General features: G+C 46.7%; 1 protein-coding gene across 7 annotated transcripts in view; it reads left to right on the top strand.

Moving 5' to 3' along the window:
• The window catches only part of LOC144822619 (uncharacterized), a 502,963-nt gene that overhangs the window by 362,874 nt on the left and 125,982 nt on the right, over nt 1-14,107 (top strand). For 5 of the 7 annotated variants that reach the window (XR_013608648.1, XR_013608647.1, XM_078680353.1 and 2 more), the window contains one exon: nt 409-622. The exons of the other annotated variants lie outside the window; for them this stretch is intronic. Coding sequence is in view for 2 of the 5 variants with exons in the window: in XM_078680353.1 (XP_078536479.1) it covers nt 409-564 (156 nt within the window). In the remaining 3 variants the exon portion in view is untranslated. Of the gene's footprint in view, nt 1-408; nt 623-14,107 lie in introns of those variants that run through there. 7 annotated transcript variants of the gene reach the window in all.

Consider the following 14,107-nt stretch of genomic DNA (forward strand, 5'->3'; position numbering starts at 1 on the left):
GTCTTCAGATTCAACTTTTAAAAAGTTCTACTTTAAACCAATCCATGAGGCTGCATCCCTGGTGGTGAGTAAGCTTTGAACAAGCAAAATCCTCGCCTCCTTTTCCTGACATAGAATGAGAAATTTCCTAGTTATCACAAAGGAAAGTTTCAATTCTATTAAGGACGCGGAGGCGAGGATTTTCCAACCCAGGCTTTATCGAGCCTTCCCTCCCAAGACTGGATTCTGATGATCTTTTCTTCGTCTGAGGGAAGTATCTTTTTTCCTATGTCTTAATGTACATATTGGATTACTGTTCAATTATGTTTTTTCTTATTCTGCAAATTGTTTTATTTACGCCATTGCAATGTTTTTGACTTCGTTCAACATTGTTCTGGACAAGATATTATTATTGTTTCTCTTCCCTAGGCTCCGATCAGAAAGCGGACTAGTGGATTGATGACTTCTTTCCTGCCGCAGCACCCAAGAAAGAGGAAGGACTACCGGCTGGGAATCCCTATATGCTGCTTGATGGACTCTTATTGGTTGATGTGCTACCATGACTACCGCTGCCATGTTGGTTAGGGTAGTCCATGGTTTTAATGTTTTTCTTTTCTTACTTTTAACTTGCTGTCCAATAAAATGGAGAAAGGACTAGCAAAATCCTCGCCTCCGCGTCCTTAATAGAATTGAAACTTTCCTTTGTGATAACTAGGAAATTTCTCATTGTCCTTCTCTTCCTCATCACCTATATTAAGAGAAGTTTGATTTGGTTCTCATGCCACACTTCCTTCAGTTTCAGCATTGCCCATCCTCTGGCTCCCTCTTCCTATTCCTTCACTCATGGTTAAACCGAACAAATGGGTGGATTAAATTAAATGAAAGAAAGGTCTCATTACGAGTGGTGTCTTAAAATCCGTAACACCAGTTACCATCCCCATGAGGATTATTTTTTTACTTTCACACGGATATTTCGAGGGATGAAAATAGCCGAAACCTCCATGTGAATGTCCGATGGTAAATGAGGAATTCCCTGGGATATCAAAGCCTGATTCACCAATTACCCTGTAAGTCCTAATTTCTCAGGGCCCAACTCCGGGCCCTGGTATCTGTAATTCAATGTGGGGAAATCTGGCACATGTTCTTGGCTATTCAAATTGCCTGCCTAAAATCATGCTATACTCTTTGTCAATCAGTGTGGCTGCAACTTGGATGAAGGTGTATAACATCACTGGGCTGGACGCGACAAAATCATACTATGGTCTTCAGTGGAGGTAAACAATGTATGGCACCGTTCTGCAATTAATTATGCTATATTACATGTGGCAGGTTGTGTTACTCAAAACGGACTTTTCATTAACGAAACAACATAGTTGATAGCACAGGAAATGTAAACTCAAAATTACCCATTGCAGTTTGGTTGACATGCGCTGACAAAATATAAATGTGCAGATGTATCATGGAAACGATTCCTCTGTGTGCATTTATTTATACAATTGTAGCCTTTCACGTTCTTGTTCTGAAAATTGAGTGACCCAGAGGGGTCTCAAATATTATTAGTGGAGCGATTGAGATAGAGTGGAAATGAAATGAGGTGGTATTACTGTGCATGCAGGAAATTGATTTTGCTGTTATGGTGCAGTCTGTTCACGTTTTCTGAAGCAAAATAGACTACGGAACGAAACAGCATTAAAACTGAACAAGTATTGTGCTGGTAGAGGAAACCAGACCCGTTTTGATAGAAACGGCGAAACTTTACTGTAATTGCAACTTGCATACCATGGGCTCGATTGCAAAGGTATTTTAGTTCATAAACCTACACTTAGGACCAAAACATGCCTGTTTTTAAACCTGACAGGATATAATGAAGGATTCTTGACAGGCGTAAATGGTTTTAATACTGCGAACTTCGCTGCTTCAAGGGTGTAGAAATGTATAGCAATGACTCCCATGCACGTGTTGGTTAGCACTGTAAGTGTAAATACCCACAAAGTCGAACATTTGTGGACGTTCAGAAACTGCTAACCTGGCTCTTTACTACTTTGGAAATGTTCAGAGATTTACTCTAGTAACAAGCATTGGCATAGCCAAAAGGTTTCGCATATGTTATGTTATGTTATTTTAATTTATATAGCGCTCAGATGCCGCAGCCAAGAGGCGTCCCGGCGCTTTCTAGAGATGATAAACACAACACAGCAAAGGTGTAGGGGAGCAGATGAAATTAAACTGAGGAAAATAGGAAGGTTTTTAATGCCTTCCTAAAAGGGAGCAGATCAGGAATGGCACGGAGAGTGATGGGTAGAGAATTCCAAAGAATAGCCGCCAACACTGAAAAAGAGCGACCGCCCATTTTAGCTCTTTTAAAACGGGGCACAATGGCGAGATTTGAGCCTAAGGATCGGAGGGTTCTGGACGGAACATAGTGTTGGATAGTCTGCGATAAAATAGGAGGAGAGGCAGATTTAAGAATTTTAAAAGTTAAGCACAGAGCTTTAAACTTAATTCTTTGCCCAACAGGCAGCCAGTGTAGATTTTGAATAGTGCGACGGGCAGAGACAAACTTCGGAAGGCCGACAAGCATCCTGACCGCCACATTTTGCACCCTCTAAAGGCGGGCCAGTTCTGCTTGGTTCACACCCAAAAACAGAGAGCTGGCATAGTCCAATCTGGTAAGAACCAGAGCTTGGACTATAATCTGTCTGGTGTCCGCATCAAAAAACTTGAAGATGGGTCGGAGGCAATGCAGAGCACCAAAACAAGTACCGGCTACACGTTTGGTATGGGAGGAGAAAGAAAGTTTGTCATCGAGCCACACCCCGAGATTTCTGACTTCAGCAACGGGGGTGGGAACGAGGCCCAATTCAGATGGCCACCATTGATCTCCCCAGAGTCCACCTTCCCTACCAAAAATAATGACCTCGGTCTTAGAGGCATTAAGTTGTAGTCGATTGTTCGCCATCCAGCCTGCCACAGCTTTGAGGGCTGACTGAAAGGTAGGGGCATCCATATTGGAATCACCATTAAGTGCCACCGCCAACTGCGTGTCGTCGGCGTAAGACACCATGGTGAGACCAAAACTATGGGCTACCTCCGCCAAAGGCTGAACATATAAATTGAAAAGGGTAGGACTAAGGGCCGATCCCTGCGGGACACCCTGATGAATGGAGCAAGAGGCCGAGACGAACGGAGGTGTAGAGACTTTGAAGGTTCGATCCGAAAGAAAGGATCGGAACCACTCAAGTGCCTTCTCTCCGACTACAGCCTCCATGAGACGGTGCAAAAGGATCTGATGGGAAACCGTATCAAAGGCGGCACTTAGATCCAATAGGATCAGTGCCGCCGTCTGACCCTGGTCCAGCATCTTCCTAATGTGTTCCACCACAACCAAGAGCGCGGTCTCGGTGCTGTGGCCCGCACGGAACCCGTTCTGGGATTTATCCAGAATAATGGGACCTTATAAGTGTTTATCCAGAGCTATAGGCTTCGCTAATGTCTTTAAGCTATATTGTAGAGCATTGTGGCTGCTGTGCAGCATGTTGAAAAGTTATAGTAAAAAAGTGTTATAAGCATTTTTGTTACCTTATATAGAACCAAGAAGACAACATGAGAGTGGAGGTTGGGAAATAGTACCTGAATCACAATACGAGCAACGGGCGGACACTAGAGAAGAATTAACATGTGCCAGATTCAAAGGACAGACTGAGGTGGTGCTGTGATGCTCAGGTGGTGGTGTGCTGGTGCTTAGGTGGTGGTGCTGCACTGCTGCTTAGGTAGTGCCTGGAGGATCCTGAGTTGGTGCAGTCCTGTGGTGATGCAGCACAGATGGAGAGGTAGTGTTGTGCTGGTGCTTAGGTGGGGCTGCGCTGTTGCTGAGGTGGGGCTGTACTTTTGCTGAGCTGGGCCTGCACTGGTGGTGGCCCACTGATGTGGAGGTGCTGTTGTGTTGATGCTGAGATGGTGCTTTGCTGAGGTGGTGCAGCACTGGTGTTCCACTGAACAAAAGAAAGGTGCAGACGCTATACCGAAAGGTAAAGCGCAGTGTGAGGCATTCGGAAGGAGTGTGAGGAGAAGAGCAGCATGAGGCACAAGGATGTCGAGTGAGGAAAAGAGCAGCATGAGGCAAAATGACTAGAATTAGAAAAAGAGCAGCATGAGGCAAAAGGACAGAGTGAGGAAAAGGGCAACATGAGTCAGATGACAGAGAGGGAGAAAGAGAGCAGTGCGAGGCAGAAGGACAGAGTGAGGAGTGTGGGAGAGATAGAGAGAAAGAGAGAGACTGAGGTGTAAGCAATGGTATGAGTGAGAGAGAGGGATAAGTAGGAGGGGCACCTAGATGAGGGGATCGAGGTGGACCAGTGGATAGTGCGAAGAGGTACAAGAAATTAGCACTTATCTTTAATGCCCCCACCCTTGCAGCGCTCACCAGATAAGGGTTGGAGGTAGATTATTTACAGCCTATCACATTTCAGACACTTTGGACTCACTGGCTATTGAGACAAGAATAAAATGGTGAGGCGAGTAGCTGGAAGTCTCCAAAAAAGGATTCAAAACAGGCTATGAGTAATGCTTCGTTTTAAATGGCAAGAGATTGTTATAGTGCTTGTCGCACTGTTTTATAGAGAATGCGCAAAGTCCAATCTGCCCACTGATGTCACATGTACCACCAGACAAGGTAAAGAGTATGAATGTAGTTCTATCTCAAAGAGTATCCATTGTTCTGAAATCCAAGCTTTCGAAATGATAAAAATAAACACCAAAGCTTGTAAGATGAGACACGACCCCTTGAAAAATCAAAAACATATGCAGTTGGTGAAAATCAAGGGGTTTCACCAACTGAAGTTGTGTTGTAAGAGATATCTGGCTGTTTGGCCCCTGGACAGAGCATTGTAAGACAAGCCAGCCATGTCCGCGCCCTAGAGATTGAGTTGTCTGAAAAAACATGGGTTCTACACCATGGTCAGAGTGTTGTGAGTGCTGTAAGAAACAGCAATTTGTTTAGGTTTCACAAATCCCAGTATAAGCAACAATGCATCTTCTGGGCGTCGGTGTTACACTGTGCAGGTTAAGAGAACTTTGTTTACAGATAATACAGGTTTTGAGAGTAGGGACAGTTAAAGCAGGGGGCGGGTTTTGTCTGATCAAAAATTTAGGGGACGCAACTAGTAAAATGCTTGTCCTTGTTCATGGACAGGAACACAAACTCCTAACACGGCTCCAGCTACCCCAGTTTAACAGATGCAGTGCTGTATTGTTCCCTGTCTTGGTGCCTTATCCAGCCCCATTTCTGGATTGCAAGACATCAATTTACACAAAGTTCCCCACACATCCCCCGCTGGCTCACCAGATAAAAGGTTGGGCTGCATGGAAGCAGTCTTCCCCCCCAAGCCCCTTCCACCGTATGCTTGGCGACTGCACAAATGCCATTGGACTGCATTGGCACCCCCAAGAAAGCAACAACAGAGGCAAACCAAAGAGGTCTGTCTTAATATGTACTACACAACAGCATGTGCGCATGTGGGGCACAAACATGGTAGTGACAGAGAGCATTTGGCTGATCAAAGTGAACACGCCTTCATGCCACACCTACAACTGGGTACCCTATTGATCATACAGCGTGTGCAGCAAATTAGGAAGTGAAACTAGTTACACCCAGAAAGGAAACTACCTTCTACTGCTAAATACACAATTGTGGCAAACAATTGGCATTACATAATAATTATTGCTTACATTACAGTGGACTGAATGTTTTTGACTCATGGTGTTACAGAGGGGCGGGTAGCACAGCATTGAACATGTATTCTCGGTGCTGTACAAACTGGTGTGATTGGTCACAGTAGGTCTGTGGAGATGTGTGATGTTTGTAAAAGAAACATAAAATGATGGCTCTCATACCTGCAAGGTTTTCGTCCAAGGACCTGGGATGCTGATCTCTACCATGCGGAGAAGGCACGGACTACGGGAGGCAAGGGAAGAAAATAGTGCTCACAATCTAAATAAAGCATACTGTGCAACACTCGAAGTAAAGGAGCCAGTAGACATGGAAGGATACAAATGATGACATGGCCATCATAAAGAGGGACTAACAAGCCTAAAACCAATCAGAAGGCAGCATTTAAGAATGACAAAGGCACATGCCAATGAAAAACATGGGTGGAGAGAGGGCAGAGCTCCCACGGAGCCTCCACTCCATACTGAATACTGCATGCCTCGCAAAGTGAGCAGCGCATGCTCGCTGATGCTATAGGCTCGACCGAAAAATGTCCCTGAGTTACAGGGCTTTCAGGATATAAATGGGATTTTTGGATTTTATCTGGACAATTTTTCCTAGTTTTAGAACTATGTGCACTTTACACCCTACTACCCAAGAGTATAGTGACTGTGCTTCCATTTTAAGCTTGCCCAAATTGGCTTATTCCTGATTTGGACATTCAATTTGCCTGTAAGTACCTTGTATATGGTGTAGAAAGCGCATGCAGGGCCTGGAAGTTAAATTAGCGCTGGGTGGAATTCACTGGGTTTGATTCAACTAAATCACATGGAATTACATAGAAATTCTGCCAAATTCCAAGGAGTTCCAAGGTGGTGTGGACGGGGCATTTGAGGCTATTTTCTGAGTAAAAAATGAACCCCCAAGTTAAAAAACGAATGTGAGGATGCATTCAGCGATAAGCAAACAGCGCCATCAAATACTACTGACGCAAAATTAAGGAATCGAAAATTTTGTGATTCCTTAATTTTGCGATGCGATTTTACTCATACATCGCATTTTCCGAATTATTAGTCACAAACGCTGCTTTTTTGTGAATCACAGCGTTTGCGACTAAAAAACGGTTGATACATATGCCCCAGAGTTGCATAAGACTGGGTCCAAACTGCGGTGGCGTGGTGAGCAAAAGAATGATGGATTAAACTTAGATCCTTGTGTCTGGGGATGAATGTTTGCATTGGTCAGCATTCCGTCCATCATTTGTTACTTTGGCTTTTGTTGCCCTCAGTGGGAAAGGTATGCCCAGACATGGGCCTGTGTTCACTGCGCCACTGGATTCAAGCTAGCCTGGCTGATGAGAGGTGATGCCCCAAACTAGCTATATGTAATGTGGTGATGCAAAAGTACAATGGATTAAATCTTTGTGCCTGGGAGTGAATGTTTGCATTGTTCAGCATTCCGTTCATTATTTGTTTCTTTTGCTTTTGTTGCCCTGTTAGAAATGGAATTTCTGGTTGGCTAGGGCTTGCACCTAAGCCAGGCAGAAACCACCACTCTAGTCAGGCCAAGGGAGTTACACTCTGAAGATAACCCTTGCTCACCCCCGTGGTAGCTTGGCATGAGCAGTCAGGCTTATCCCAGAGGCAATGTGTAAAACGTTTGCGCAACACACTTACACAGCAGCACCACACTAAGCACACCACAAAAGAAACTTCACACAAGGTTATATAAAAATAGCCTTTGTATTATCATAAACACATTACAATTATAATCACACTTATACACTGTGCCAACTGGCACTGGGCAATATTTACAGGGGATTATATACACATGTCAGGGCCAATCGGGCCACTGTCAGAACCTTTAGAAAGTACTAGCAGGAAATGTAAAACACAACCAGTAACTACTGGCAGACTACTGTACTCAGCATCAACATGGGCAACATAAACGCATTATGTCTGCATCACCTTGGGCAAAAAACATATTAGGAATAAACCACATTAGGCAATAAATCACCAGCATAAACACATTATCCTAAACACCGGAAACATAAACACCATGGGCATAAATCACCTTAGCCTAAAATACAGTATGCCAAAATAATATTAGGCATCCCCATCCAAAATGACCCCTAGGCCAACTTGTCTTTTACTGGGATTCAAAATGCCCTCTGTCCAGAATGTCAGGGTGTAATTGGGGCCTTCCAAATGGCCCTCCGGCTGCCAATGCAGCGGAATCACTGGTGCGCAAATGTGCTGGGGGCGTGGGGTGCAACTCACCCCTTTCTGCCACTAAAAATAATATGCCCCATTGTTGCAGCTATCCGCACTCTCGCGGCTCAGCTGAGGAAAGTAAAACAGATACTAGCACCGTTGTGCCTCGTGATCCCGCTCTGTGACTTGGCACAAAAAACTTGCCCCACGTTGCAGCTGCCCCCTACTGCGGCGCAGCTGTGAAGATCAATAAGGCACTGCTAGTGAGTCAGGAGCACCAACACGGCTCCAGGCACTGACAATGCACCTCGACCAACCCCCCAACAGCTCATGTCTCAGCCCCCACTCAACAGGGTTCTGTGGAGCTGTTGTCGGCCTCCTCCGGTGTCCTCTGGTGCCGCTTCTTGAACCCAAAATTCCTCGTGGAGCCCACAATGCTCTGGATGATCGAGGCTGCACGCAGGGCTCTCCTCACTAACACGGGAGCGGTGCCTCTTCCTCTGCTGGTCGCCCGCGTCGGTTTCCAGGTCCCCCGGACAGGCAGGTGGCTTGCCTGGCTTCCGGGTCGTCGCTCTCAGCGGTGGCTGCTCCTTGTCTCGGTGCAAAGTGCTGGGTAAGCTCCCACCTTAAAATGGACACCAAATGCGGGGTGGGCATCCACCTTTTAAATAGGCATAAATGCGGAGTGGGCTCCCGCAAAAGCGCACCAAAATGCATAGTGTGCGCCCGCTCAATCGGGCATGAAAGAGGGGTGGGCTCCCGCTCTATTCCTGCGCCGTGCAGGGTAATCCACATGCCGGGATGCTCTGGCAGGTTGCTCTGGCAGCACAGCGCTGCAGAGCATGCATGCTCCGCTTCTCCTTGGCAATAGATATACCGCTCACGAGGCGCTAGAGTCCTTAAATGTTCAAGGGGCACAGCTGGGCCCAGGCAGGCCAGCAAACAGGGCCCTCCAGCAGGAAGGCAGTCCCTCATGGCGGATCCTCCTGGGCCCAGCAGCAGCAAGTCCAAGTAAGCACAGGAACAGCACAACATTTTCATGGGGTCTCAGCCCCCATATTTATAGGACATTTTGTTTGTCTGCCCTGGCACAGGGCTTGGGGGTAACCAGCCTGAACTGGTTCTTGGGTTTTTTGGAGCACTTTGTTGATAAGGTTCTTCTTCCCCTTTGTCAGGTGGGGGCTCGTCATCAGACACACCACAGGGGGGGTGGAGCCAGGTTTCAGCCAGGCAGGCACAGACCTATTCAGGGTCAGGGGACTACTCCTCCCACTGCTCCAAATGCATATCACCTCTTCAGCCTAGCGCTGACTCACGCTGCCCTCCCTGGAGACACACACACCTCACCAACTCCTGTCACTCAAAAGCCAGACATGCAATCCACATCAGGCAGGCAGACACGTAGCACACAGAAATGCCAACTTCTAGATGTGGTATTTTTAAAATAGAGAGAATAAGTCTGTGTATACCATTGAGCAGCATTTATTATTACTATTCCAACCATACCAGACTTGACTAAGCTGCTCCTCTAATATCAGGAACTACCACTGAAACACTTATCAGGGAACTTCCAATTAATTCCTATGGGAGGGCAGCCTCACAGCAGTGAAAAACCAAAATGGTGTTTTGTCACTACCAGGACATGTAATACACTTAAGGTACATGTCCTAGCTTTTATCTACAATACACACTGCCCTTAGGGCTAGCAAGGGCCTACCTTAGGGGTGACTGATGTGTAGTAAAAGGGGGGGTCACAGACATGGCACACACTTTATGTACCACATTACAGCGGCAGTAACACTGTGCGCACCGGCCCTGCAATGGCAGAGGTCGGAGATAGGTTTTAAAGGCTACTTTGGTGGGTGGCGCCATCAGTGCTGCAAGCCCACCAGTATCATTTAATTTACCAGCCCCAGGTATATGAGGTACCACTTTACAAGGGACTGACAGGTAAATTAAATATGCCAAACAGGTGTAGACCAATCTTTACCATATTTTCCTCAGAGAGCACACGCACTTTACACTGGACAGCAGTGCTAAATTGCCCAGAGTCATAAAATCACCAACACCAGGTCAGAAAAAAGGCTAGGAGTAAGGCAAACAGTCCAACATGCCCTAAGTGGGAATGGTATGCCTAGATGTGAGTCATGTGCTCACTGTGCCACTGGATTCAAGCTATCCAGGCTGATGAGGGGAGGTGCCCCAAAACCGGACCCAGCATACTTGTTTCCGGTCCAGGTAGGACCTGGCTTGGCTGTTCGGGCTGGGCTGTTACCATTGGAGCTGGGTCGAAACTGATTTGATTATGGCTGGGTTCAAACTGGAGGGGCGTGGTGAGCAAATGAACGATGGATTAAACTCTTTGTGACTGGGGTGAATGTTTGCATTGATCAGCATTCCATTCATCATTTTATTCTTTTACTTTTGCTTTACGTTTCAGCAGAGCACCCGACTTCCTGTTCACAGCGCCTGATTTTCAGTTGCACGCTGTCTGCTTGTTTACAACGGCTGCATCCCAGCATGGTGAACTGTATCATCTAATATGGGGGCAGCGCAATTGTTTTGTTCTGTGTGGCTATCTAATTATCTTAACACCTTCGGTGCTGATGACGAGCTGAGCTCGTCATGAGCCACGGCGCTCCGGTGCTCATGACAAGCTCAGCTTGTCATGAGCCGTGGAACGCTCAGGTGCGGGGAGAATTCCCACGCTGTGCTGAGCGTTGCATGGGAGCCAATGCACCTGTGACGAGCTCAGCTCGTCATGATCACCGGAGCGCCGTAGCTCATGACGAGCTGAGCATGCGGGCGCTGTGCGCGCCTCCCTTCCCCCCCAAGCGAAGGGGTTAACTTGGTTTGGGTCGGTGGGATCCCTCAGCTGCACATAGCTGTGCCAAGCACGCCACAAATCAAGCTGGAGCCTCTTTTTTTCCACAAATTGCGACGTCCACCTGACATGCATTGATCAGCATTCCATTCATCATTTTATTCTTTTACTTTTGCTTTACGTTTCAGCAGAGCGCCCGACTTCCTGTTCACAGCGCCTGATTTTCAGTTGCACGCTGTCTGCTTGTTTACAACGGCTGCATCCCAGCATGGTGAACTGTATCATCTAATATGGGGGCAGCGCAATTGTTTTGTTCTGTGTGGCTATCTAATTATCTTAACACCTTCGGTGCTGATGACGAGCTGAGCTCATCATGAGCCACGGCGCTCCGGTGCTCATGACAAGCTCAGCTTGTCATGAGCCGTGGAACGCTCAGGTGCGGGGAGAATTCCCACGCTGTGCTGAGCGTTGCATGGGAGCCAATGCACCTGTGACGAGCTCAGCTCGTCATGATCACCGGAGCGCCGTAGCTCATGACGAGCTGAGCATGCGGGCGCTGTGCGCGCCTCCCTTCCCCCCCAAGCGAAGGGGTTAACTTGGTTTGGGTCGGTGGGATCCCTCAGCTGCACATAGCTGTGCCAAGCACGCCACAAATCAAGCTGGAGCCTCTTTTTTTCCACAAATTGCGACGTCCACCTGACATGTATTGTACCTAATTATCTCAATTTACTTTGATGCTGAGGAATCCCTCTGCTGCACCAAGCTGGTCCAGTTCCTGTTTCTCGCACAATAGGAGTTTCAGACTCAAGGATGCTCGGGGAGCATTTTGCAGGGCTTAACAGTAAGGAATGGTGGCTGGAGAGTTATTGCATACAAAGTGTATTTCTTTCAGAGGTGCAGCGTTACCTCATCAGAGGTTTCTTGTAAGCTTAACATGTGCAGGCAACAGTGTATTACATGGTAAAGTACCATAACTGCGACCTTAGGACACTGAGCTATGACTCAGTATTCATTTAAAAATCAAACTTAGGATAGAGAAGCCGTGGCCAGCACTATCATGGTTGGGCTCATGAAAAATAGCAACTGGCGACATGCCCTCTCCCAGATGCTTCCTTTCCCCAGCAATGTTTTCAGCATGGGGTCTGCTTTATTCCCATTAGCACATTGTACACACACTTTAACCCCTTGCATGCTCATGACGAGCTCAGCTCGTCATGAGCCAAGGTGCTCCGGTGCTCATGACGAGCTGAGCTCGTCATTGCCCTTAGAACGCTCGCATGCTGGGCTAATTCCCCTGCTGTGTGAACGTTCTAAAGAAACGGGTGTGGTCATGACGCGCTCAGCTCGTCATGGGCACAGGAGCACTGTGCTGCATGACGAGCAGAGCTCGTCATGAGCACCTGGGCACTGCGTGCGCACCCCCCCCCCCCGCCAGCACAGCGGGGGAATGTGCCCAACAGGGAAGGGGTTAAGCAGCACTGCCGCCTCCACTGCTTTCCCCGGTTATTCTGAATTGTACCAGGCACCTTGCATATAACCTCACCCTCGAGCAGGAGAGGGTGGGAGAAGAACCAGGAGTGCTGCAAGACATTGAGCGAACATTTACACTATCCATCCATCTTTGGACATTTTTAGTTAGCGTGCCGTTTTCCCCTAAGTCTCTCAGTAGGGAAACATGTCTGCCACAGGCGGAAATAGCGTTCAGCATTGAGGGGCATATTATCAAGCCTGTGCCATAAAATTATCTCAGCTTTATCGGCCGAAAACGGCCGATAAAGCGGCGATAATGGGCTTGATAATATGCTCTATGGAATTCCAATCGAAGCCCATGTTAGATGTCTTCACATCTAACATGGGCTTCGATTGGAATTCCATAGAGCATATTATCAAGCCCATTATCGCCGCTTTATCGGCCGTTTTCGGCCGATAAAGCTGAGATAATTTTATCGCACAGGCTTGATAATATGCCCCTGAAAACCTAAACAATGTAAACACATGGCAGTGGTTTCACCCCGCCATTCGCCACAAACATTACTGCTAAGAATGCCACATGAGGGTTATGTGAATGCGTGAAGACTGGCACTGGACAGTGCTTGTCTAAGTAGTGAAACGTAAAGCGTGCTCTCTCGGGGAAAAATACACATTACGTTTCCCTGCAGGCCTTTAATACATGTTCAGCCACAAAATATAGTTTGCTTTCTTTTTTCTACAGCTTTTTCACAAAAGTAAATTATTTATTCACACTAACCCAAGTACAGATGCTGTATGTTTTACAATTTAGCTTCACTTAAAATAAGCACCTGTTTGTTGTCACCCTGAGGGAAGGTCAAAATACTTTGGTTTCAGAATGTAGAAATCTGTTTCCCACTTAAAAGTTCCACTAAGTTGCCTTGCTGTAAAAAAGTGGAACTGAGTCCATTTTGTGCCACAATACAAATGATGTTAATGAACTCCCCCCTCCCTCCTCGGATCGCCCTCTCCATGTGTTTGTTTGTTGATTATATTTTGATTAGGAAGGAATAGCAGGAAGGGAATCATATTACTCTTCCATCTCTCTCTGCTGCTGTCTCCCTCCCAGCATTGCATTAGAGCTGACTAAGAACCCAGATCGGGAAAAGGAAGGAGGCAGGGTCCTGGCATCTCCCAGGGCAGTCTACAAACATTAACTATTACTTGACTATATTTATAGCAGACTCTTCTATTTGTCTCACACACATTTTAGAAATCTGCGTGAGCTACACTCATGAACTGTTTAGTCCAGGCTGACCGATTATTGCTTCACCCTCTCATCTCTCTCACACTCCCAAAACCCACTCTCAACTCACAATACCACTTCTCTCTCTCCACTCTCCTTCACTACCTGTGTCCTCTCTATACTGCCCACTCAAGCATAATGCCTTCCTTTACCTCCTTGCGCTGTGCACTAGTTCACCTCTCACCTTGCCCCCATGTTCCCCTCCCACTTACCCCTTCATCTCTCTCTTGTACTCTTTCTCACACATCTCTCATGCACTATTCCTGCTTCTCTCCTGTGGTTAACTACAGGTTTCCAAACACAATTTCTATCCTGTAACTTTTGAAAGATTCAGCCCCTTAATATCATGCTCTCCTCCTCTTCTTAGGGCGTCTTCTGCATACACAAAACCTCCCTCTTTAAGTGTCTGCGGCCAGCCCTCTTATTCCTTTCCACACACTATTTCTGGACTTCAGTTTCACGTTCAATAACGAAATCCTACACAGACTACCTATCCCTCTGATTTTTTGTTTATGTCTATTGTTTGCATCTCTCATCACTATTTATTGACCATGCCACATAATTCCACGACACAAATACTCTACATAACACACAATTACACAACTAACAATTCCATTTCAACCCATGCA

Source organism: Lissotriton helveticus, chromosome 3_1, assembly GCF_964261635.1.
Source record: "Lissotriton helveticus chromosome 3_1, aLisHel1.1, whole genome shotgun sequence".
In the NCBI taxonomy this organism is placed as follows: domain Eukaryota; kingdom Metazoa; phylum Chordata; class Amphibia; order Caudata; family Salamandridae; genus Lissotriton; species Lissotriton helveticus.